The sequence below is a fragment of the Ascaphus truei genome, chromosome 1 (assembly GCF_040206685.1).
Source record: "Ascaphus truei isolate aAscTru1 chromosome 1, aAscTru1.hap1, whole genome shotgun sequence".
NCBI classification, from domain to species: Eukaryota; Metazoa; Chordata; class Amphibia; order Anura; family Ascaphidae; genus Ascaphus; species Ascaphus truei.
In genome coordinates this window covers 545,835,502-545,862,591 of record NC_134483.1, presented here as the reverse complement: position 1 = coordinate 545,862,591, position 27,090 = coordinate 545,835,502, and the positions used below count along the sequence as shown (strand labels likewise).

The 27,090-nt window shown below is 44.7% G+C and overlaps 1 protein-coding gene across 1 annotated transcript; it reads left to right on the top strand.

Annotated features, from left to right (window-relative positions):
• Positions 1-27,090, top strand: LOC142465091 (vomeronasal type-2 receptor 26-like). The gene is made up of 3 exons (XM_075569039.1): positions 1-69; positions 1,134-1,352; positions 26,368-27,090. The coding sequence occupies exons 1-3, from the start codon at positions 1-3 to the stop codon at positions 27,088-27,090; spliced, it is 1,011 nt and encodes a 336-aa protein (XP_075425154.1).

Genomic DNA, 27,090 nt, shown 5'->3' with positions numbered 1-27,090 from the left:
ATGAGGGGCGTACCGCCGGGCAGACGCTTGACAGTGGAGGCGGAAGGGAAGGAGAGGCGGAGGAGCACGGTAAGACAAGGGCTGGGGTGATAGAGGCATGCCGAGCAATGCACACACCACGGGGGGTAAGGAGTGACCGGGAACGTGTGCACACAATGCGGGAGCCACGCACATGACCCGAACGCGCGTCAGAGCACGCAGACCGCGCCGCAGAGGAACGGCCACGAGCGGAGGCAGGGAAGGGGCAAGAGTGTATGGAAGAGGGGTGTCATAGGAACTGGGGTGATGGGGACACACTGGGAAGCGTGAGTCCCCCAATCCGTTACAGGTCCTCAATGAATAGCTGGAACAAAGGCTTTCTACTCCAGATAGTAAGTCCATAGCCCTTGCCCCTCATCATGTGCCACACCCGTGCATGTCTTTTGCAATTAGCACAGGGAGTCCTATACTTGGGCTGGTGGCATTGAAATGCTAATCCACAATAGGCTGCCTTTTGTCACAAAACTGGTATTTCTGCATGCATTTCACAGCACAAACACAACACGCATTACAGTTTAAAAACACAGCAACACTAAAACTTGCAGTCTACATTTTGAACTACAACATGGGTTCTGTGAACTGGGGCTCTAAAACCAGTTCTAGGATACAAACCTTCTAGACCCAGCTCTAATACCTTGCTTGTAGGCAATACAGGTTAATCCTCCCCCCCAAAATATCCCCCTTTTTCCTCATGTTCCAGAAGTCTCTGTCCTGCAGCGATTTCTCATAAGGGGCCAACCAAACAAGGTAACCCACTAATAAGCTCGCACAGGACAGTACGGGGCCATGAGTCAAAGGGAATACAGCACAGAATGCATTAACTGGCCCACTTGGCTTACATAGTTAACCCCAAACGCATGTATCCTAGCTTATAACGCTATTGGGGACATTATAAGGGTGAACAGAATTACTGGGTGACACGATAAGGTGCAATATTAGACCCAAGAGCTGACACTCTCTGCCTTTGCCGTACGGTTTAAAGGGTAACTATCTGGGTGTGACCTTTATTAATGGAGGTCGGCTAAACCCTATCGTCAGAGTAACTATCTAGTACAAATGAAATGTTGTAAATAAATATATTTTCTATTTGAAAGTTGCAGCATTATGTTAACAAAATTCCTTATAAAGATGCACATGTGTTTTTTGATGAAAATGGAGAATTGGAGACCATGTATAGGATCAATAACTGGATAAATCTACCTAACAAGACCATGCTTTTCAACATTGTTGGCACATTCACGCAATGGCTTCCAGAAGATCAGCAGTTTAACTTAAACGCAAGAGCGATAATATGGAAGAATAACATCAACCAGGTGAGAAGCAATTTTAAATTAATTAATTCAAATTAGAGGAAGTTTGGCAACAAGAGAGTATGTTATTTTGACATTTCCAACTTTAGATGTAAAATAACATTTGTTCCTCTTATGAGCTTTTTCTTCTGGGTCCGAAAAATATTATTCTATTTTTTTAAAGCTATGTTTTTTCAGATAAACTACAGGATCCAGAATTTTGCCATGATACTGCCACGGGAGACCAGGCATTTAAACCTTTTTACCGGGATCATTCATTGAGCAAAACCAAGAAATAAACAAATTGTCATTTATTTCATTGAAACAGACGTACATACAGTGGATTACATTTATACAGAGGAAAACACACTTACTGGGGGTCTGGGATACCAAACTAACCTTTCCTAGTCGCAATAGCACAGAAAACACAGTCTATACAAGTCCTTTAGATGGCCGGGACTAAGCCCGAAAAGTCTTGGAACTGAACTCGGCATGCAGCTCCTGCCGCCACCGCTCTTTCCACTTTGGAGGTGTTGAAATCCCTAGACCGGAAGCGAGTACCAAACGTCCTGGTACTCTTTTCGGCTTGTAGTTCCAGCCGCGACCGCTACGTTCTATTCTCAGAACTTGGCCCCGAAAAATTAGAAAATTTCTTGCCTTGAGATTTCTGAAGCCGGCCCGCGTTTATTTCTCACAGAGCAATTTTTGGTCAGTTCAAATCTGCTGCTGCTGTCTTGGCACTTAGAATCTCTTGAGCTGATTGGCTGCTAGGTTTCTTATAGGTGGAAGGGAAGGGGAGGGTTAATTCCCACTTGTGATGCTAACCAGGAGTAGGCAATGTTTGATCATGATATAAAAATATAAACATCTTCATAGCATATGACAGTTCATAAGACTCAGGGTTCCAGATAGTCCAATGTTAAAACACACTCCCATAGATTGTGCCACTAGCCATATAGGTAAGTCTTATGTGGTGGTCTAGGTAACCGTGTGTAGGACTGATCACATAAATGAAGTAAATGGATTACTCACTGCTGACCTTGGGGATATCCTGGTCCTGTCCTGCATGCTCCTACCAAGGAACAATTGAAGAGAGTACAGGGAAAATGGCGGTGCATCTGCTGCTGCTGCTGAAGATTGGAAACCACAAACTGCAAACCACAAAATATCCTAGGTGCAAAAATTTATTTTAGGGCATAGTAACAGCCAAAAAGAACACTCTGACGCGTTTCCCGTGGTATCCCACGCTTTATCAAAGAGTAAAATCACTTACAACGATCACATACTTAAATACCCACAATTCCCTCTCCTCTCCTATGACGCTGTGTAATTTGGGCCAATCGGAAGCGTGGGAGGCGTCACTCCCCTCTAGCTGGTGTAAGGCACATTAGCCTAAAGCAAACCCAGCTGTGCTTCACAGTGCAATTGCATGGGAGGTGAATGTATCCTCCCCTTGAAGACGCGACGGCCCTTCTGGCCAATCATAGGCCTTAAAAAACAGGACGTCCTGAATGTAAACAAAGACTGACTGACAGCTTTATCCAAGAAAAGGAAATGGTGGGTATACTCCTAAGAACAAATAACATTAGGATCATCGCTCAAGACACATTAAATCAGTATGTCTAGCACTGTTCAACACTGCAATATATAAAGGAACAATGATCCATATAATGAAGTAAGACAATTAAAAAACCACTATCAACACTATAGTGGAGTAATACATAAAAACACACAAATTGCTGTGTATTACCCTCACAGTACACAGAGAAAATATATACAGTTAGAACCTAAGTTAGGAATAATTGCCACATATGCATGATATCTAGATCATGCTAAATCTTTCTAGTTAAACATAATGATATTCAAAATGACATTGTAGTTTAACAGGATAGGGTCCTATGGACTATATGGTTGCAAAAAGATCAAAAATGATTATACCATCAAACACGGATATAGGTGCAATACAATTTACAAGTTTAAGATAAGGAATTAATTTCAATAAATTTGTATTCTTGAAATAAGGACACTTAGCCTTGAATATCATTTGATTAAAATAATCAATTTGATAAACTCATTATACCATGGTGTAACTTTCAATATTAGGTATAATTGGATCAAACAATATTGCACGTATTCCAAACTTGTGTCTTTTATAATCACAGACTCTTTACTTAAGTAATTCTTCTTTTATAAAAAGTGCTGCAGTTCCCAGTCTACATTGAGCCCTTGAGGGGTTCTGGTATTAAATTGAAACATCCAATACATCTCACGTTTATTTAAGATGTTTAGCCTGTCACCCCCTCTTTTTAACATTTCTACACACTCAATTGCCATGAATTTAAAATTTAATAGCCCGCCCTGGGGACATTCTACAAAATGTCTTGACACTGGATGTTGTATGTCTTTGATTCTGATGAATCTCACGTGTTCCATTATTCGCTGTTTTTTTAATCTGTAAACTTCAATGTTTTTGGCTGGCCTTGCATATTTGCAGATCTAACATTGGCCACATCTGAAAAAGCCTTTTGTTTTTATCAATGTAGTAGTTTGAACATTTACTCCCAATGTTCAAACTACTACATTGATAAAAACAAAAGGCTTTTTCAGATGTGGCCAATGTAAGATCTGCAAATATGCAAGGCCAGCCAAAAACATTGAAGTTTACAGATTAAAAAAACCCTATGAGATCAGTACTTTCATAAATTGCAATACACAATTTGTAGTTTATTATATTTGGTGTAAATGCTCTAAGGGATACATTGGCAGGACAATAAGACCATTAAAACAGCGAATAATGGAACACGTGAGATTCATCAGAATCAAAGACATACAATATCCAGTGTCAAGACATTTTGTAGAATGTCCCCAGGGCGGGCTATTAAATTTCAAATTCATGGCAATTGAGTGTGTAGAAATGTTAAAAAGAGGGGGTGACAGGCTAAACATCTTAAATAAACGTAAGATGTATTGGATGTTTCAATTTAATACCAGAACCCCTCAAGGGCTCAATGTAGACTGGGAACTGCAGCACTTTTTTATAAAAAAAGAATTACTTAAGTAAAGAGTCTGTGATTATAAAAGACACAAGTTTGGAATACGTGCAATATTGTTTGATCCAATTATACCTAATATTGAAAGTTACACCATGGTATAATGAGTTTATCAAATTGATTATTTTAATCAAATGATATTCAAGGCTAAGTGTCCTTATTTCAAGAATACAAATTTATTGAAATTAATTCCTTATCTTAAACTTGTAAATTGTATTGCACCTATATCCGTGTTTGATGGTATAATCATTTTTGATCTTTTTGCAACCATATAGTCCATAGGACCCTATCCTGTTAAACTACAATGTCATTTTGAATATCATTATGTTTAACTAGAAAGATTTAGCATGATCTAGATATCATGCATATGTGGCAATTATTCCTAACTTAGGTTCTAACTGTATATATTTTCTCTGTGTACTGTGAGGGTAATACACAGCAATTTGTGTGTTTTTATGTATTACTCCACTATAGTGTTGATAGTGGTTTTTTAATTGTCTTACTTCATTATATGGATCATTGTTCCTTTATATATTGCAGTGTTGAACAGTGCTAGACATACTGATTTAATGTGTCTTGAGCGATGATCCTAATGTTATTTGTTCTTAGGAGTATACCCACCATTTCCTTTTCTTGGATAAAGCTGTCAGTCAGTCTTTGTTTACATTCAGGACGTCCTGTTTTTTAAGGCCTATGATTGGCCAGAAGGGCCGTCGCGTCTTCAAGGGGAGGATACATTCACCTCCCATGCAATTGCACTGTGAAGCACAGCTGGGTTTGCTTTAGGCTAATGTGCCTTACACCAGCTAGAGGGGAGTGACGCCTCCCACGCTTCCGATTGGCCCAAATTACACAGCGTCATAGGAGAGGAGAGGGAATTGTGGGTATTTAAGTATGTGATCGTTGTAAGTGATTTTACTCTTTGATAAAGCGTGGGATACCACGGGAAACGCATCAGAGTGTTCTTTTTGGCTGTTACTATGCCCTAAAATAAATTTTTGCACCTAGGATATTTTGTGGTTTGCAGTTTGTGGTTTCCAATCTTCATCAGCAGCAGCAGCAGATGTACCGCCGTTTTCCCTGTACTCTCTTCATTAGGTTTCTTATAGGATTTCAGTCCCATTCACAGAATACCTCAACCAATCAGAGCGTGGGAATTTTGCCACCAGCTTACCCTGGAAACATTCTTGCAACTCACCGCCAGGGTTCCCTGCTTCAGCACAAACTGGAAAGGTAAAGAGGGCATGGGGATCAAGGTATCCCCAGACAGTCCTGGGGTCCTTAGCATTAGGTGGGATGTCCAAACCATGCCTAAGTCACCCTGAACCTGGTATAGGGTTTCAGGGGTGCTCCAGCTATGTAGGAAAGCTGCGAGGGTTTTTATTGTGTGGGAACAGTTAAAGTCAGGGTTGTGCAGGTGCCAGGGATAAGGCTTGTAAGAGTAGGGAACACATTCTTATTCTATCCCTGTCACCGGACCAGAAGACTTATACCAGTTTAAACACAAAGACACATACTGTACTCAGAGAGAATTTTATTATAAGTTTTATTTAACAAATATGAATGCGTGTAACATTGTATATGTGGCTGTGGGATTCCAAGTCTGTGATTGCGAGAGACCAGATGGCTCCCAAGCTTGGCGCCACTGAGACTACTCAAGATCCAGAGTTGAAAGCCTCAGGGATTCCAAGGTGTTAAAACAGGAGGAATACTGTAGTTAATCCTGAGTACCTCCATCCTGGGCTAATAAAGGGCTATCCGGTGACCATTTGCCCTTCCTCAGACTCAGAGGAGCCTGGACAGCAGTTCGGCTCGATATGCTAAGAGGTAGAGGTGCCAGTTTTGTGCATGCCCTTAGCAGAATTCAAATCGGTGCCCACCCGCCTTCAGTATACTGGATTTTGACTCCAGAAATTTCCCGCTTTTTGAGGATGTAGCGGTCGTGGCTGGGATTGTATGCCGAGTTGCGTTCCAGGACTTTCACGAGTACCTCTCGGTCATTGGAAATGGCTCCTGCTGAGGTCGTTTGTTAACTTTTTTTTTTTAAGGAATAATTATTTTGTTAGCCCCGTTCCCAGTAAGTGTGTTTTCAGTGTAAATTGTGTTACTTTGTGTGTATGTCAAATACTGGAATAAATTACAATTTATTTTACTGCTGTGTCTTGCTCAATCAAAAGATCCCGATAGGAAAAGGTGTTAATAACCCTGGTCTCCCGAAACAGGGTATGCATCTGCATATTGTCCCCTTAATATCTTCCCTTTAGAATATTGTATTTTCAGTCTGCAATGCTTAATATAACAGTTGCCGTCCTGAGCCCAAATTATCTTAAAAATGTTAAGTTTTAAATTGTGGATTCATCTCTATACAGACAGTCCTGGTATTCTGATAAGCAGCCGGGACGTTTGCATAGAGATGTGGTATCAAAGGGGAGACGGGAAGTCGAAAGGTGTTAAGCTGTTTGGTGAGCGGGGAAGGGCGGAGTACTGGTGCTGGAGACAAAGGCTCCTAATGGGGGAGAATCTGTTCTCCCAGACTCGGTGGAGCCAACCCAGCAGGGGATATAGGGCTGGCAAGGGGAAGCCATTGTTGGTAGTCATGGTTCCCATTGGCCAGTTCAAATTTCCCGCTTGCTGGCTGTCACGGGAGACCAGGACATTTTACAAATTTATACCGGGATCATTCACTAGGCAAAACCCGTGTACACACAATGAATGCACAAAATACAGATGAAATACACACTTACTGGGGGTTGTCACGGGAGACCAGGTATTGACATAATTTTACTGGGATCATTCATTGAGCAAAACCAAGAAGTAAAACAAATTGTCATTTATTCCATTGAAACAGACGTACACACAGTGGATTGCAATTATACAGAGGAAAACACACTTACTGGGAGTCTGTGCTACAAAACGAACCTTTCCTAGTCAAAATAGCAAAGAAAACAAAGTCTTTACAAGTCCTTTAGCTCAAGGGTGTGCAAACATTTCCTGCTTCGCCCCCCTGTCTGGCCTGCTCCGGATTCGCGCCCTCCCCCTTCCTACAGATGACTCTCCGACGTCACGTGTCGTCAGGTCACAGGACCCATGGTATCATTTGATGCCTATGAAGTCACGTCACATGACCCTGCGGCATCATTTGACGCCGAGTTGTCATGGAGATGCATTACAACATCTGAATCCCAGTAAGTTTTCTTGTTGCAGAGGTCTTAAGCAATCCCCCGGCATTTCATTTAAATACCTGGGGGAAGAGTGTGGGATCTCTGCAACTGCCCGCCACCCCTCAGACAAATCTCCCACCCCTCTGGGGTGCGCGCCCTCCAGTTTGTGCACCCCTGCTTTAGCTGACCGGGACTAAGCCCTAAAAGTCCTGTAACTGATCTCGGAATGCAGTTTCTGCCGCCACCGCTCTTTCCACTCTGGGAGTGCTGAAATTCCTTGACCGGGAGCGAGTACCAAACATCCTGGTACTCTTTTCGGCTTGTAGTTCCAGCTGCGACTGCTACGTTCTATTCTCAGAACTTGGCCCTGAAAAGTGGGGCTTAGAACATTTCTTGCCTTGAAATTTCTGAAGCCGGCTCACGTCTATTTCTAACAGAGCATCTTTTGGTCGGTGCAAATCTGTCGCTGCTGTCTTGGCGCTTAGAATCTCCTGAGCTGAATGGCTGCTAGGTTTCTTTTAGGATTTCAGTACCATTCACAGAATACCTCAGCCAATCAGAGTGTGGGAATTTTGCCACCAGCCTATCAGCGTTTTGCCGGTACCCTGAAGCCAGGTGGGCATGGTTTTCAATTCTGCAAAGGGGCATGTGCATATGTGGCACTTCTGCCTCTTAGCATAGTGTTCTCCCAACTGGGCCGGGCTCCTCAGAATCTGGGGCCAGGCAAATGATCGCCTGATAACCCTGATTCATGCCAGGACATGAGTACTCAAGGAGAACTTTGGTACTCCTCGCATCCTAATGCCTTGGGTTCTCTGTGGCTTTCAAGTCCGGGACCCGAGTAGACTTAGTGGCACCAAATTGGTAGCCAGCTGATCTCTCAGAACCATGGACTTAGAAGTCCCCAGCTCATAAACAGTGCACCAAGCATTTAATAAGATATACTTGGATACTGTGTCTTACTAAAAATGTCTAAGTCCTTCTTTGGTATCAGGGATAGAATAAGAATTCCTACTTTCTATTCTCACTATCCATATTCCTGCCACACTGCAAAAACCTGACTTTACATTTTTATACCAGATAAACCTCACAGATTTATCTTATAGCTGGAGCACCCACGTTATCCCTATACCAGGTTCAGGGTGACTTGGGGACTTGCTTCGTGGGGCTCCTTCAGCATACACTACTCCTGATCCAGTATATGAAATACAGTAGCAGCAGGGGTAGCCAAACAACACTAGCAAGTATTGTCAGTAACACAGGTCCATGACAAAGTAGTTCGGTACGAAACATGTAGGATTGTTTATACTACATTGGACACTCTCCTGCAATACTACCAGCATCTTTGTTCCTGCTTGCGCTACCCACTGGACTTTCGTTTACTTCACTGATCACTGGGGGGCCCGTTGTGGACCTGCGACGTGTTGAGGTGATGTCAGAGTCCCGGTCTGTGAGTGTGGCAAGTCGGTAGCTTTGCTGTTCCTTGACTGGTTTAGAGCTGAAGCGGATCGGACGTAGCAGGAGAGATTTGTTTCCATTTGTCTCTTCAATATAACCTTTATTGGGTACTGTGTTACGGACAATATGTGCTAGCGTTGTTTGGCTACCCCTGCTGCTATTCAAAATACTGGATCAGGAGCAGTGTATGCTGAAGGAGCCCAACGAAGCAAGTCCCATCTTCCAGACTGGTAACATGTACCCTAAACACGCCATGCTTATATGATCAGTCTTTCTTGTACGTGCAATCATTTACACTTTATTATTGTCACAATATAATTACTTTTTTACGCTATGAGAGTCGTGCGCTTTGTTCTTTTCCTCTTTTACATGTGCTGCGTGTGATGATTGCGCCATCCATTCTAACAAGCTCCAGACTCTCCTTGATTGTTAAAGGTTTTTGTATATTATTTGTATAATATACTAGCTTTTATACCCGGGCAATGTATCTCCCTGTCTCCCCCTTCCCCCTCGCTGGTACATCTTCCCTGCTGCCGCCACATCCCCCACCCACCCCCCGCCCCCCGTTTGGTACATCTCCCCCCGCTGCCGGAACATCTCCCCGCTCCTCCCTCCCCCCCGCTTCAGGCACATCTCCCCCTCCCCACCCCATCCCCCCCCCCACCACTGTTGACGGCACATCTCCCTGCGCTGCTTTAGGCTGCGGCCACGCTGCCACTGAGCTCACGCTGCGGTGATGTCACCAGCTATCCAAGCATCAGCGATCGGCTGCCCTGCAATTTTTTTAGAGCAGGAGCGGGATGCGTGTCTATTTCTGGATAGGGGCTATCTCTGTGTCTGTATGTGTGTGTGTGTGTGTGTGTGTGTGTGTGTCTGTCTGTCTCTGTGTGTCTGTCTCCGTGTGTCTCTCTGTGTCTCCATTTTCCCTATACAACCTTCTCCTCTTTCCCCCCCATTGCGCTATCTCTCCCCCCATTGCTCTCTCTCTCCCCCCCATTGCTCTCTCCCGCCCCACTCCCCCGTCTCTCTCCCTTCCCCTCTCTACTTTCTCTCCCTTTCACTCTCTCTATCCCCCTTCTCTCCTTTTTCCCCCCTCCCACTCTGTGTCCCCCTCCCACTCCATTTCCCCACTCACTCCATTCCCCCCTCACTCCATTTTCTCCCCCTCCCTCACTCACAATGTTTATTGATGCGCTTAGGAATAGTACATTTTTAACAATATATATTAGCCTCAACTGCACTAAGAGGTTCGGGGACAAAGGGGAACACTATGTGGCTCCCAAATAGACCATACGGCTGCATCAAGTATGGTCACCAATCATGTCTAACGTGCTTATTTGGATTTGAGTCAATTAGTTTTGGTTCCACAGGAAACATTATCTAATTAAGCATTTGGCTATCTGTAGAATATAATTGGATGAGTGTGTAAAGTGCAAAAAAGTGAAAACATCAACTAGACTTTGTGGCCACTTTGGATGTGTTTGTTTGTCTGGGTTTTTTTGTTTGTGTGTTCTCTCTTCACATGAAACTGCCTAGCCCCGTAATAGCCCTTCTGTTTATTTCCTGCTCTAGAAGAGGAGAAATCCCATGGCACCCCAGGGTACTGCGGAACACTGGCTGAGAAACAATGGTCTTGGTTCTGAGTTAATATCACAAACGTTACAGTCTGTGCTATTTTGTGTCATTTCTTTTTTCTTTTTTTATAGATTCCAAGATCTCAATGCTCAGACAACTGTCTTCCCGGGACCAGAAAAGTCCCGATAAGAGGAGAACAACAAGCCTGCTGTTACGACTGTGTCCTGTGTTCAGAGGGAGAGATTTCTAATACATCTGGTACACATGTTTTATTACAGAACAATAGGAAATTGGAAACAGAGATCAAAATAATGTACTAATGTAGCCAGGCTCAGTGTTCTATCCCACGGCGTCACCTGCCAGCCAGAAATTCTCTGTGGGGTCCATTTCGAAAGAACAGACGCCCCTCCGGCAGATTTTACTGTCCCCAGAGTCGCTTCGTTCTGCTTCCCACAGCTCCTGGGACATAAGGTCTGGCTACATCTATTTGACTTGAAGCTGTTTACACTCTGGTCAGAAAGTCACAAGAGAGATCACTTATTCAAAACATACAGTATTGAAGCCTAAACATGAACCAAGACTTACTGTCTTCAGTGCTGGTGCTACGCCCGGTAGTGAAACCAAAGTGTTAACGTTGTGTGGTGTCTATCACGGGAAACCAGGTATTTGCACATTTTTACTGGGAGCATTCATTGAGCAAAACAAGATAGTAAAACAAATTGTCATTTAGTCCATAGAAACAGACGCACAAAGTGGATTACAAAATCGTGAAGAAATAGTGAAATAAGAGGTCAAACAAAGTCTTTAGGTTTGTCCCGAAATGTCCTGGAACACAAATTGGCATGAAGATCCTGATGCCACCGCTGTATCTGCTCCGGAGCTGCCAAAAAACCCTTGAGCGGGAGATACTGATGCAGCTACCAGTATTAGAACACTTACCTGCGAAATTCCTGGGAGATTCTGGGGCAGTCTCACAGTAAATGCCTCATCATTGCCTCAACATTTCTGTGAGATTCTTAATGGCCCATCAGATTAACACAGCGGGGGGTCCGTGCAGTCCCATTAAGTTTGCAGGGACCCCCTGCTGTGTTAATCCTATGGGCCATTAAGGATCAAACAGAAATGTTGAGGCAATGTTGCAGCAACTTTGAGGCATTTAATGTGAGACTGCCCAAGAATCTACCCAGGCAGAGTTCTAATACTCGTTGCTGCATCTGTAGTACCAAACGTCCTGGTACTCTTTTCGGCTTGCAATACCAGCCGTGAACGCTACGTTCTATTCTGAGAATTTTTCCCCATATTTTTTCTAAGTCCCAATGTAGAATGAAAAAACGCTTAGGTTCATTCCCAGGGCTCTATCTCAATCCCTTTAAAAACTGGACTTAGGTTTCATAAAAACCCTCGCAACCTCATATCCGTGTTACCTGACCTGACACCCTGGTACATTATTGGGGTGCCCAGCAATTATGGACCCCGACTATCTAGGCACAATCTGAAAAGTCTTTCTCCACAAAATACCCCCTGAAACTCATAGCCCAGCAATCTCTGCTTGCTGGCACCCCTGGAAAGAAAAAAACACATATAAATTCTTTATTGTTGCACAGTTACTGATGCAGCCACGAGTATTCTAACACTGCTTTGAAAAATCTGGGTCATTTTCCCATAGTAATGCTGCAACATTTCTGTGTCATTTCTGCAGACAGACTAAAGACCCATCGGATTAACACAGCCGGGATCCCTGGCAGTCCCATTAAAACTGACCAGGAATCCCTGCTATGTTAATCCGATGGGCCATTAGTCTTTCTGCAGAAATGTCACAGAAATGTTGCAGCATTAGTGGGAGAATCAGGCAAAAAGAGGGGGGAAGGGGAACACAAAATGGATGTGTCCCCTAAAGAATTCACTAACTGCACTCCTACATAATGTAAAATTTAACTTTTAATAAATTTACTTAAAACATATATTACCAAACGTTGTGTACTAAGTATTAAAAATGAATTAAATTGACAATGTCGTGCATCCCTGTCAATAAATGTGTGATTATACAATCCCAGAATCAATATTCCTGGGGTTGGAAGGACAGAGGATGCTATAAGTCAGGGTGTTAACCCCTCTGGAGCAAGTATGCAAACTGTAGGTAAACGTATCCTACACAGTGAGCCTTTGAATGGTCAGAAATCCAGCGATCCTGCTCAGTTATATACCAGCAAGCACCTACAGTGGTAGTAAATGTTATGTTGCATAAGCTTAGAAGGTAACGCTGACACAGGCTCTATTAATGGAAAATAATTCACAACATAGTAAAGCTGGGACTCACAGTATCATTAACAGTGAGTTACCCAGCAGAGAGGCTCTAGTTGTGCATTAATGGTTAACCATTAATCTTTAATCAAGGTACTGCAGGGGTATAAAAGGTCTCAGTCCTCTCTCCCCCAGTAAAATTGCCCCTGAAGAAGCTCCTTTGCTGGAGGGAAACGCGCGTTGGACGCGCATTTGTGTCAGTCTCCTACTTGGAGCTGTTTTTAATGTAGTGCTTTTAAGTCTCCTGGTTCTATATATGCAGACGGCATTAGCTGGATAATTTTAACAACAGGCAGTGAGTTTGCCTTCCTGCTCTATATGATATATGCACAATTAGAGCCTCTCTGCTGGGTAACTCACTGTTAATGATACTGTGAGTCCCAGCTTTACTATGTTGTGAATTATTTTCCATTAATAGAGCCTGTGTCAGCGTTACCTTCTAAGCTTATGCAACATAACATTTACTACCACTGTAGGTGCTTGCTGGTATATAACTGAGCAGGATTGCTGGATTTCTGACCATTCAAAGGCTCACTGTGTAGGATACGTTTACCTACAGTTTGCATACTTGCTCCAGAGGGGTTAACACCCTGACTTACAGCATCCTCTGTCCTTCCAACCCCAGGAATATTGATTCTGGGATTGTATAATCACACATTTATTGACAGGGATGTACGACATTGTCAATTTAATTCATTTTTAATACTTAGTACACAACGTTTGGTAATATATGTTTTAAGTAAATTTATTAAAAGTAATATTTTACATTATGTAGGAGTGCAGTTAGTGAATTCTTTAGGGGACACATCCATTTTGTGTTCCCCTTCCCCCCTCTTTTGCCTGATTCACTTTTCAGTTCACAGTTTGCACCCACATTTATAATTACCCCTATTATATACTTTATTACTTCACTCAATTAGTGCGGCCCTGTGATCACTCCCGAATCTTCTCCTTGTATTCTTAGTGGGAGAATGCCCCAGATTTTTCAAAGCATTGTTAGAATACTCGTAGCGGCATCTGTACATACATTGCAGATACAATAAACAGGTTCAAATGCTGACACTCTAAAACCCCAAATATGGTTCAGATGTAATCAGCCGGGCATATTACCTTTACCGATGGCCTGGTTACCCCCTCACCGTCACAGTGTCCCATTCAGAAACATGCACTCCACCATGGCAGACCCTGTCCTGAATGTCACGGATTTTTGCTTGTTCACCCGCGACTACGGGGAAGAACAAGTCTTGCAATATCTGTATATACAGTACCGACACGGTTTATCCGAGTAGGGCTAGTTCCGCAAGCCGGGGGATGCCCCGGCTTCCTAGCCCCACTCCCTCGGCGTGCCGCGCGTCACCGATGCGCGGTCACGCGTCATCGGGTGTCAGCTCCCCCTGCTCGCGCGTCCAGGGCTCCCCGAGGGAGCCCTGGTGTCCCGCAATCGCGGGACGGCGGCAGGGGTTTCCGGGGGACCCGGCGGACCCGGCAGCGGTAGGGAGAGCACCCCGATCGGAGGGCGCTCTTCCGCTGCTTTGGCGCACGCCCGGCACCCTCCGGCGCGCGCCAGGTTACTGCTGCGGCAGAGAACGGGCAAATGCTCGAATAAACTCTGCCGCAGCAGTAGCTACACACAGAGAAAGGGGTGCCCCCGCACAGCTAAGGGTATAGGGGTGAGGTGCTCTCTAGGTCAGGTACATTCACAATAAACAAAAAGAGAAAGAAAACCTAATGAGTGAGCACTCAGTCCCAGAAATGTAATATGGTTGGTATTAAAATTATTTTATTGTCATCCATGAATATAAAATATAGGGGTTTAAAATAGAACAGCATTAAACGTAACTGTAGTCAAAATAACATGGCTATAAAAGCTATGTTGATAGTACATATGGGAGATCAGTGACAGATAGTCAAAATCTCATGCTGTAAATGACAGCCTAATGTTACGCCGGTGCTGCCCGCAGACCAAACCCGTCCCCTGAGCTGAAGGGGGAAGTGGTAATACACGCACCCGCAGCAAAGGGAGCGCGTCCGAAGTGTGGTATAAGCGTAGCCAGGCCAGGTGTAGTAAGGTAGACAATACTTGCCGGTACCGGTTGTAGAGATAGAGAGAATGATGCCTTGCCGAAGTCAGGGAGTGGAGAGTGGAGATAGGTCGTAGTCCAAGCTGTGTTCAAGGGGTTACCAGAGTGAGCGTTGTCCAAGGAGTGCCGAGATCGAGAGCCAGAGGGGGTAGTCAGACGAGCTGTGTCAAAACCTGTGAAAACACTGAGAGAATCCAGAAGTACTTCCATACAGAGACTATGTCGAGCAAAGACTGAGAGCAGAGAAGAGCTAGATAAAGCAGGAAGGTCCAATTAGGAACGGAGGCTGGACAGGAAGAGGTACAGGGAGACACTGCAGATTGGTGCAGGCATAACAGGCCAGGTGAGACTTGTTGGTAACCTGAGTATGCCCGTGCAGTGTGCGGGGGCGGAGCCTGAGGTCCGGGGGACGGGAAGAAGAGTGTGCAGACTGAGCGTGCTCCGTAACTCGTGTACACGCGTGAACCGAGCCAGTGGATGGTGCAGGTGTGCGTGCAGGATGGCGTGGGCGCGTCCGGCGCAGAGCAGAGGAATCGCTGATGGGAGTGATCCCGCGATGGCGGTAGGGGCGGAGAGCCGTGGAGGCTGGTAAGGCAGGATTGTTTTGTGTGTCCAGGGGCCTCCTGCGGGGAGGGAGTGCTCTGTGTGGGGAGCGTGGAGAACGCCAATTCCTGACAGTACCCCCCTCTTCAGGAACGGCCTCAGGACGGTCCAAGAACGGTTTCTCTGGAAACTTTTTCCTGAAGGACTTAAGAAGGGCCGGGGCATGAATGTCCTTTGAGAGTACCCAGGATCTCTCTTCAGGGCCAAAGCCCTTCCACTGCACCAAGAACTGGAGCTGACCCCTGGATAGGCGAGAATCCAAAAGAGAGTGAACTTCGTATTCCTCGTTATCTTGTACAGTAATGGGATCCGGTTTACGAGTCTGATCCGGAAAGAAGTGACTGGAGATAAATGGTTTTAAGAGGGACACATGAAAGACATTGGGAATCTTCATACTGGGTGGTAGTTGGAGCCGGAATGCCACGGGATTGATTTGTTCACAAATAGGGAAGGGACCCAGGAACTTAGGTGCCAGTTTAGGAGATGGTACCTTGAGGTGGATATGCTTAGAGGAAAGCCATACCAAATCCCCTGGTTTGTTACTGGGCGCCGAACGACGACGACGATTGGCCTGTAGTTTCGATCTGCGGGAGGAGTTGAGAAGGGTAGACTGAATCCTGGACCATGCGGTTTGGAGGGAAGAAATGCGTTCATCTACGGCTGGTACTCCAGAAGGGATGTTGGGGATGGGAAGACAGGGAGGGTGGAACCCATAATTTATAAAGAAGTGCAACTCCCGGGGGGACTCGTTTTTGGCAGAATTGATGGCATACTCTGCCCAAGAGAGGAGTTGAGCCCAATCATCCTGGAAATCGGATATGAAACATCTCAGGTACTTCTCCAGGGATTGATTGATTCTCTCCGTTTGTCCATTGGACTGAGGATGATAGGCGGAAGAGAAAGAAGAAGAGATGCCCAATCTCTTCGTGAAAGCTCTCCAAAATTTGGATACGAACTGAGAACCTCTGTCAGAAGCAATGGACAAAGGGATCCCATGAATCCGGAAAATCTGCTCCGTAAAGATATCAGCAAGGGCGGGGGAGGTGGGTAATCCTTTAAGTGGAATGAAATGGGACATCTTCGAGAACCTGTCCACGACCACCAAGATAGTGTTCATTCCTCTGGACTTGGGCAACTCCACGATGAAGTCCATCGAAATGTGAGACCAGGGGCGGTCGGGAACAGGAAGGGGTAACAGAAAACCCTGAGGCTTTTGATGGAGAGTCTTGCTTTGAGCGCACGTGGGGCAGGCGCGGGTAAACTCCAGAATATCTTGAGAAATCGTTGGCCACCAGATTTTCCGACAAATGAGATCAGTAGTCTTCTTAAAACCTGGATGACCTGCAGATTTAGAGAAGTGATCCCAAGACAGGACCTCTGGAACAAATTTGGATGGTACAAAGTGTTTGTTGTCGGGAACGACCAAGACCTTGGGAATGCATCTCCTGTGACGTCACCGCTTGTTCTCCACAGCTACAGTGTCTCAGTAATGCCAAAAGACCTCCTAATAGTGAGTTTCTTCCTCAGGGATCCCTAAGGAAGAAACCCACTAGTAGGAGTTTCGAAACATGTAGGAGGTCTTTTGGCATTACTGAGACACCGTAGCTGTGGAGAACAAGCGGTGACGTCACAGGAGGAGTTGATCGGCTGAACTCTGGGAGAAAGCAGCAAGCAGTGTGCAGCAAGCAGACACCCGAGCAGAAAAGGAGATCCTCTTCCGTGGATTGACGCAATTTCACCTTGCAGCAAGCGGTCCCATATGCTGATAAGACCATTTCAATAACGCTTATGTCCTAGTCACTTTTGGAATCCATCAAGAAAAGAACTTTGTCTACAATCACAATTAAATCATTCCTCAGCGCCACAGGAGGTGTCTTTCCCCTACATTACCAAATCTGGGTAGGAGATTCCAGATTCACTTCTTTGGGCAGCTCCAGGACTACCTTGGACTCTATATCACAGGTTTTTTGTAATTCATTGTAATTCATTGCTTGCACGAGCGCTATTGTTCACCTTTATTTTCACTACATGGCCTGGTTTTGCTGAAGCAGATTGGAGAGAAACTGTTGAAGTTCGGTCTTGTCTGCATCTTGTGGGCTCGACATAATGTTACGCCGGTGCTGCCCGCAGACCAGACCTGTCCCCTGAGCTGAAGGGGGAAGTGGTAATACACGCACCCGCAGCAAAGGGAGCATGTCCAGAGTGTGGTATAAGCGTTGCCAGGCCAGGTGTAGTAAGGTAGACAATACTTGCCGGTACCGGTTGTAGAGATAGAGAGAATGATGCCTTGCCGAAGTCAGGGAGTGGAGAGTGGAGATAGGTCGTAGTCCAAGCCGTGTTCAAGGGGTTACCAGAGTGAGCGTTGTCCAAGGAGTGCCAAGATCGAGAGCCAAAGGGGGTAGTCGGACGAGCTGCGTCAAAACCTGTGAAAACACTGAGAGAATCCAGAAGTACTTCCATACAGAGACTATGTCGAGCAAAGACTGAGAGCAGAAATGAGCTAGATAAAGCAGGAAGGTCCAATTAGGAACGGAGGCGGGACAGGAAGAGCTACTGGGAGACACTGCAGATTGGTGCAGACATAACATGCCAGGTGAGACTTGTTCGTAATCTGAGTATGCTCGTGCAGTGTGCGGGGGCGGAGCCTGAGGTCCGGGGGACGGGAAGAAGAGTGTGCAGACTGAGCGTGCTCCGTAACTCGTGTACGCGCGTGAACCGAGCCAGTGGATGGTGCAGGTGTGCTTGCAGGAGGGTGTGGGTGCACCCGGCGCAGAGCAGAGGAATCGCCGAGGGGAGTGATCCCGCGAGGGCGGTAGGGGCGGAGAGCCGTGGAGGCCGGTAAGGCAGGATTGTTTTGTGTGTCCAGGGGCCTCCTGCGGTGAGGGAGTGCTCTGTGTGGGGAGCGTGGAGAATGCCGATTCCTGACACCTAATTATAATTGGAGTAAAGGGACTAATATTAATCACTGCTGTATAATAACTGCCCTGTTGGCCAGTGGTAAAGGTAGCTGGAGGCTAGAGTATCAGAAACCAGCCTACTCATACCCTGACTGAAAGTGAGTGCATGTATACCTCAAAATATATGAAGAGGAATCTGGCAGAAAATTCCTTGCAGAAGAAATCCCTTAATAGGGGTAAGTAGCCACTATTCCATCATTAGGGATTAGGCAGTGTTAACTGCTGCAGGGGATAAGTGTCAAAAGGGCAGTTAATGTATATATCACATAGGTATCCGTCGAGATCACCAGTGAAGAGGGCAAAGGATGTCTTGCATAAAGTAGTGTCCCTAGGTAGGAATTATGTGAAGTGTCAGCTCCAAAGGCACAGAAGCCTGGTGTGCGCGCCTGTGTTGTGAAAAGGGATGTGAATCCCGACACCTCACCGATCACAGGAAACACAGCAACCTGATGTACATAACGGTGATTGTTAGTCAATCCCCGACCTGTTACCGAAGCACAGTAACCCACTGTAGGTAGACGGCTGTGGTGTAAGGTGGGTATAGTCCGATCGCCCGATCGATCACAGCTGACTGCAGATCCACAGCAAGCAAATACTGCCGTGAGTAGGACGACTCAGCAGCTTCCTGCAGAGACCGCTCGGGAGAGTGACACAGAGATTACACACAGTAACAAAATTGTAACTTTGTATCGAGCGCAACCGGAGCCAACAAAGGACACTGACTTAAGCATGCACTGTCCCCTACATCAGCACTAATCATTGGATATCAATGCTGATGTGCTCGAGGACATGCCTAATTCTAAACAGCAATGAATAATAGAAACCCTTGTTGTAGGAGAGAGCCTGCAATGCTAAGGCTGCTCGCAGGATCGTGGTAGTGATATCATTCCCTTTATAAACATCTTCAATTTTTATAGGTTTTATATCCGGTTTAACATATAAACATACTCCACCCCCCCTTCTATTTGCTCGATCATTTCCGAAAAAGGGAATAACCCTCTAAATTAACTGCCCAGTCATGAGTTTCATCCCACAATGTTTCAGTAATGCCTATGATATCATACTGCTCCCTTGCAGCTATTAATTCAAGCTCCCCCATTTTATCTGTCAGGCTTCTTGCATTAGCAAACATGCATTTAAGTTTTTTTTCAGCCTGTACTATTATCTTATCTGCTCCTTCCTTTCTGCGCCCACTTGGTTTAGTCTTTAAAAGATTTCTAGTATTATCTGTATGTACTTTTGGTATCTCACTGCTTGTCAAATGCGCACTTGCCTCCATTCTACCTCCATACTCCCTTGTATCCTCCTCAATTCTATTTAGTTCGTTATATGTTTCATTCCCCTCCCCCCTCCATCCTAGTTTAAACTCTCCTCCAACCTTTTTAACATTCTCCCCCTAGCACAAAACAATCTGTCTACCCGATCCGCAATGTGCCAAACCCGAGCACCCGGGAGACAACAAACTGTTTGGTTCATGCGGTCCCGGCAACAGATTGCCCTATCTACTGTACCTTCCTAATAATGGAGTCACCTACATCCACATTCTTTCTTGGGATCTGAGCATCCTGAGTCCCCTCTGTGCTGGAGGAACTATTCCCCTGGCTGCTAGAGGAATCATTGTACTGGGTCTTGCCAGGTAGAGCTGAAGATCATCGGCTCACTAAGATTAGCCCAGCTGAACGGCATATATTACAGAAGTTCCAGAGCTCTCATGGGTTTGAGTATCCATACCTACCTGAGCTGATAATGAGGGAAATTGATGCCAACTGGGAACAATGGCTAGTGGAAGCTGTAAAAGCTTATGTACTAGAGCACAACAGAAGTACCATTCACAATATACATGAGAGGGTAGCGTATCTAGTGCATGTTTGGAAGGATGGGAGATCAGTGCATTTGGACAGGGTGAAGTACATCCCAGAAAGAAATCCAAAAAGGGTGTTCTCCATTACCGTCACTGATGAGTCAGGAGCATTAGTGCGAAAGCCTGATCCTGAGCACTATTACTAAATAAAGGTTTCTCCATGTTGGAAGAACCTGTGTTAATATTACAGCATTTTATATGTGTTTAGTGAATACATGACATGTGCTGCCTTTCCCATTGAAAATGTACAGTATATCATGCATAGTAATATATGGATGATCATATGAAATGTTATTTATTTGTTCAGGTTCAGAGATGGTACCCAAAAATGTAGGTCCCAAACAGGGTCGTTTGGAATCCACCTGAGGGAGAGTGTAGCGGGGAACCCCCTGGCTACTATTCTACCCATTGGGCTGGCAGTAAACCCTGGTATTAACAGGCTTGTCACTAGTTGGTATAGGGGTTTCCCCTTCACCTTTGGTACTGCACTTGAATGACAGCAGAGGTTGGCACATCCTGTTGTAGCTGGGACAACGGGGTGCCCGCCTTCCGGCTGTACGTAAGGGCAGGACCGCCCTAAATTGAGAGGTTGTTCCTGCTCCCTGAGGAAGGCAGATCACACATCTGGGAGTCTGAGATTGGGGCCTACTGATGTGCTTTTACCTGCGGAGAGGAGTGAGTGTGAACCAATACCTCCGCCTCCGCTAGGGAGATGGCGAAGAGCTAGGAAGGCTGCGGGTGCCCTTGGCCTGTAGTGGCGGTCAAGCGACCATCTTCAGTGATAACTGAGCCAAGAGACTGTATCCGGCAGAAGACTGTACATGTACATGTTGTGTTACTGCAGACCGTAGTAATAAATCGTTCCTGTTTGCAATATACCTCTGGCCTGGTGTGTGATGTAACTGGGGGGAGAGGTAATCAGTTCTACCGTGGGAGATCATCTCCATACAGTATATCCCTGGAGCCTACGGCAGATGGAGGCGCTGCACTGCTGAGTATCATGTTGGGAATAAACCCCAGAAGCCTGTTCCTGTGTCCCCAAGTCATCGCGGACGACTCAGCCCTCCTGTTGCCAGCAGTATATGCACCACACACACCCTGTAATGGCCCCAATCTGAGATTGGGGCGAGGAGGAATAAACACCGTTACATATGAATAATACAAATATTTAAAAGTTATGTAGTAAAACAGTTACTGCTCCGGTACAGCTTAGTCTAAAAAAAGACGGGAGATGGCCGGGCACGTGACGGGCATGTCGCCGAAAGGTGCGTGCGCGCTCCCTGCACGTTCCCCTGACTTTCCCGCGGCTCAATAGAAAAGCGCTATGGCGCTTTCTATTGAAAGCGCCCTGGGGTGCTGGAAAGCGGCCGCGAACCTTCCCGGTTCGCGGCGGGATACTGCGGCGCGGCGCCCGCGTTTTTTTTAACCGCGGTGACGGCCGTATGAGGATTAACAGTGTCGCCACTGTAGATAGTAAATTTAAACACAAACACATAAATCACCATATTGGCAAAGTATGTCAGATCGTAGTATAGTATACATATATCTTCATCTGAATTTCAGAACTATAAATATTAAGAATATTGTAATAAAGGATCTTTACATCTATTTAAAATACTTCAAAGGTATCAGTTGATACACAGTCAAAAATTTTGACAGGTGCATATACATTGTACAGATATTAACGCAGGCACTTATGTTGTATACATACTGGATCACTAGCAAAATATGCCAGGTCATAAACATTCTCCTCAAAGCAAGTACACACACTCCATCTAGTGGATGTAATAATGATAACATTTACTGGCTGGAATTAAAAACTTCTCAAAAAGATTGATCGGAATTATTTATTTATAAAATATTTTACCAGGAAGTAATACATTGAGAGTTACCTCTCGTTTTCAAGTATGTCCTGGGCACAGAGTTAAGACAAATAATACATGGTTACAAATACAGTTACATAAATGAACAGGGTATACATTATATGCAAGACATTGCATGCACAGTTAAAAAAAATATATTATAGGCGTTTGGAACAGTTACAGACCAGATTAAAATGTGAGACAGCCTTAGATTTGAAAGAACTTAGACTGGTGGTGGATGTGAGAGTCTCCGGTAGGTTGTTCCAGTTTTGGGGTGCACTAGTACCTGCTAGCTGCGGTCCATACTCTTAGGACTATAAGCGATTGGATATTACCACAATATAGACCGACATTAGGGGTCTGCTATCTAAGCTGTGATCAATAAACTGCTGGCATTATTCCAGTTTAGACTCCCATAGAGTCTTTTTATCATATAGAGCTCATCTTAGAGGCTTAACTAGTACTTAGTACCTATAGACTTAGTCATTAGACTAACTGCAATACTTTTGTTAGTAACTGTATTACACTATTATATTGACACCAACAGTTGCAAGTGTTAATTATTAGGTTCTCCTCGGGTGCTACTCTTATTTTATTCATTTTGTTGCACCATTTATTTTAACCAATTTGATCAAAGATTAATTTGAATATCAACACACACTACCACGGATATTTGAGTGCTATTTGAAACAAGTTCTTTCTCTTATGGTATATTTCAATAATAAGGGTATTATGCCTGGCTGGGTGCCCCTGCCATATTGGGGAGTTTGAAGTGTCAGCTCTGCATCCCAGTTATGGCATGTGCACGGTATTTCATTAAAGATATATGTCTGTGTGTGTGTGTGTGTTACTGTTCCAGGAGTGCTAACCAGCGGAGATTCGCAGGGCATGGGTTTCAGGGATGATTTTATGGTAAAGTGTTGTCAGGGTGTGTTTGGGTAGGACGGGGCCAGACTTGCTATTTACCCCAAAACATGTACTCTATAATCCTACCAGATTCCTGGGTACATGGGGGGACACACCACCGGACAAAATCCTCCTCAGGAAACAGTTTGCAGCTCATTGCCTGATCTCCCTGCTTCAGCACAGACCAGAACAGTAAGACCGGGCAGGGGGAAATCACATTCCAGGGTCCCCCCGGTATATACACAAACCCCCAGTATAGTATAGTGGTTCAGTGTCTGTCACACCAGGTATAAGGTGGCGAGAGGAAAAATGTTTTTACAAACTTGCTGTGCGTGCAGCTCAGTCAGAAACATGAAAAACACCCATAGCGTAATTTTTATAAGTTTATATAAAAATTGATGAATGAAAGTCCCCCTCAAATAGTGTATGAAACATGTTAGGCACATTTGGGCTTTCATTCAGACAACCGGGGACCGTAAATACTGATTTATTTTAGCCCCGACTTAGTATGCGTCTAGTGACTCACTAAATGAGCTAAGGAGGTGCAGCTCCGGACTTCTAAGACATCCTGCTGGCTTGGTTCCCGCTGGCTTGGTTTCACAATACAGTACCGACACACTTTATTCGAGTGTGGTCGGTACCGCAAGCCGGGAAATCTCCCGGCTTGCTAGTGGCCGCCCCTCGGCGTGCCGCGCGTCATAGACGCGCGGTCACGCGTCTTCGGGAGCGTGCGCCCCCTGCACGCGCGTCCAGGGGCTCCCCGAGGGAGCCCTGGTGTCCCGCGATCGCGGGACAGCGGCAGGGGGTTCCGGGGGACCCGGCGGACCCGGCAGCGGTAGGGAGAGCGCCCCGATCGGAGGGCGCTCTTCCGCTGCTTCGGCGCGCGCCCGTCACTCTCGGGCGCGCGCCAGGCTACTGCTGCGGCAGAGAACGGGCAAATGCTCGAATAAACTCTGCCGCAGCAGTATATGTAAAAGCCCGGAGTTGAAAGGGCTCAATGTCCCCAAGGCGTTAGTTGGGGAGGGGATCGTCAAGTACACCCATCCTAGTGTAAAGTCCAGGCAGTTTGACAAATGGTGGCCAGCCCAGACTTAGTGTCACCAGGGAGAGGGGCTGGGTCTCATATGCTAAGGAGAAAAGGTTCTAGGTTGGTGCATGCTCTTAGCAAAATTAGAAGCACCCTCTGCCAGGTTTCCAAAGTATTAGCAACTCCAAGATAGGTGGGAAAACTAATTCCCATGGAGGGATTGTCTGCACTGGTTAGCGATAGGAATTTAAACTCTATAAGAATTCATGCAGCCCATTGGGAATCAGATTCACAGTTCCATCTAAGATTCATTCAAGATTAACAAGATTCATGCAAGAACCCGCTAAGATTTCGTAAGGGTTAAAGATTCCCAGTGCCATTACAGTGGTGGCAGAATGAAAGTAGCAGCTCCGTCGGAGTACAGTACACAGCAGTTGCAGTTAGCGCTGCTGACCGTTTCAAGCAATTTTGCGAGCAACTCCCGCTCCTGGGAAATTGCTCCTAGAGACTTTGGTTTTCAAGATTTCGTTTTGGGAACATTTTATTTTGCTTGACCCTGTCCCAGTAAGTGTATTTTGAGTGTAATTGTGTAACATTGTGTGAATGTCCATTCGTGAAATAAATCACAATTTATTTTATCTCCTTGCTTTTCTCAATCATATGATCCCGGGTATAAATGTGTTAAATGTGCTGGTCTCCCGTGACAGAGTAAGCCTTCCAAAGCAGGCGCTTGCACTTATTTGAGCCTAGTTTTGACAACAAAACAACCAGTAAGTGTGTATTTCGTCAGTATTTTGTATATTCATTATTTATACGTGAGTTTACCCAAATAAACTTCATTTTGATCCACTACCTTGTTTTGCCTAGAGAAATTAATGTGTTAAAAGTCCTGGTCTCCCGTGACAATCCTCTATGCTTTTTTTCTTCCCATCTGTTTCCCCTCCTCCACTTCCCCTTCATTCTCTTACTATCATCTTCCATTTACTCCCCAAAAAATAAATATGAAAATGGCACAGTACAACAGAAGGAAAATGGAATTTGGTGAATATCCAATGGAAGTAAGAAATGCGTGCATGTCAGGGTGCCAAAGTCAAAAATTAGCAGTGGAGTTTGAGTGTTATCAATGACGTCCATATGCAATTTATATATAATAACAAATAACTAGCATAAGGCACTTTGTGCAGGATAAGTGCTTTAAAAATGGTCCATCGTGTCTTTCTAGACAAAATAAAGAAATAAGAACACACACATTGTTTAATGCATGTATATACTGTATATGAACGTGATGCAGACCATACAAAGAATAGGACAATGTGAACATCAAATGTTACAGCGTGAATAATAGCACATTAACATATGCCGCCAATGACTTTATTCAAATAATGTTTGTTTTATTCAATACACTCTTATAATTAGTTTTCCAAAACCAATGATAAATTTACTGCACCTCATGGGCTCAAGAGATGGATTTAACATTGGCAGAAGACAGGACATACAGTATGTCACATTCACTCTCCGGAGGCGACGTGATCATTTGACCTGGAAAGTAAGGGAACACTGACCAGGAATAAATAGGGCTTTATTTGGCATTAGTATTCGGATGAAGATCAACACATACAGTGCAGATATTGTGTAATACATTACTGTCACATCCATGTTGTATGATACTGTATCTTTCATTTACATTGCCTGGCATAGTGGCCCATGTTTACTAAGTTGTGCAATTCTATAAGACACCTTATGACTCTGGAAGAAGCATTATGGCCAAGTCAAGTGAATGAGCTATAAGGCGCCTTTCAGCACCGGAAGGTGACCCATTGCAGGGCGCTGCTTAGTAATATGCCCTGGTATATTTGCTGATACTTCTGCATTTCATTTCCCATTGAGATTCATGTACATACAACAGATCTTAATTATGGTTATCACCCTGTATTTTTATTATATATATTTTTTTTTAGTTTGAATATACATTTATTCTTTTTTACATTTCTCTTTCTTTTGTTATTTTGCAGACAGTGAGAATTGCATAAAATGCCCGGACAATGAATGGCCCAATGAGAAGAAGGATCGGTGTATTCCCAGACTGATTGAATTTCTATCTTACAAACAGGATATCATTGCCATAGTCTTTTCATCTGTCTCGGTTTTCCTGTGTCTTATAACTGCACTGATATTGGGAGTTTTTATTTCCTTCCAGGACACTCCCATTGTCAAAGCTAATAGTCAGAGTCTCAGCTTCATTCTCCTTGTCTCCATCATGCTGAGCTTCCTCTGTGTGTTCTTGTTCCTTGGTCGTCCTGTGGATATAACCTGCATGCTGAGACAAACCTCTTTTGGAATTATCTTCTCCATAGCGGTCTCTTCTGTGCTGGCCAAGACTATCATGGTTTGCATTGCTTTTAAAGCAACCAAACCTGGAAATGTATGGAGAAAATGGATGGGAGTCAAACTGTCCAGTTCAGTTGTGTTTTTGTGCTCATCCATTCAAGTCACAATTTGCATTAGTTGGTTGTCTATTTCTCCCCCATTTCAGGAGCTCAACATGCACTCTGATCCTGGAAAGATCATCATTCAATGTAATGAAGGCTCAGATATTGCCTTTTACTTAGTTCTGGGTTTTATGGGGATTCTGGCAGGCGCGAGCTTTATTATAGCGTTCTTTGCTAGGAAATTACCTGTCAGTTTTAATGAGGCCAAGTTTATCACCTTCAGCATGCTGGTGTTTTGCAGTGTTTGGGTGGCAATGATCCCAGCTTATCTGAGCACCAAAGGTAAAAATATGGTGTCTGTAGAGATATTTGCCATATTGACTTCAAGCGCTGGACTTTTAGGCTGTATATTTTTTCCAAAATGCTACATCATTTTGTTTAGACCTGAGATGAACACAAAAACACATTTGCTTGGGAAGAGAAATGGATAA

Bases quoted from the DNA above. Each gene is read 5' to 3' on its own strand.
- LOC142465091 (XM_075569039.1), top strand. From the start codon at position 1: ATGAGGGGCGTACCGCCGGGCAGACGCTTGACAGTGGAGGCGGAAGGG. The intron at 70-1,133 runs GTAAGACAAGGG...TCTATTTGAAAG, and splicing joins AGGAGAGGCGGAGGAGCACG to TTGCAGCATTATGTTAACAA. The intron at 1,353-26,367 runs GTGAGAAGCAAT...ATTTCCTTCCAG, and splicing joins GGAAGAATAACATCAACCAG to GACACTCCCATTGTCAAAGC.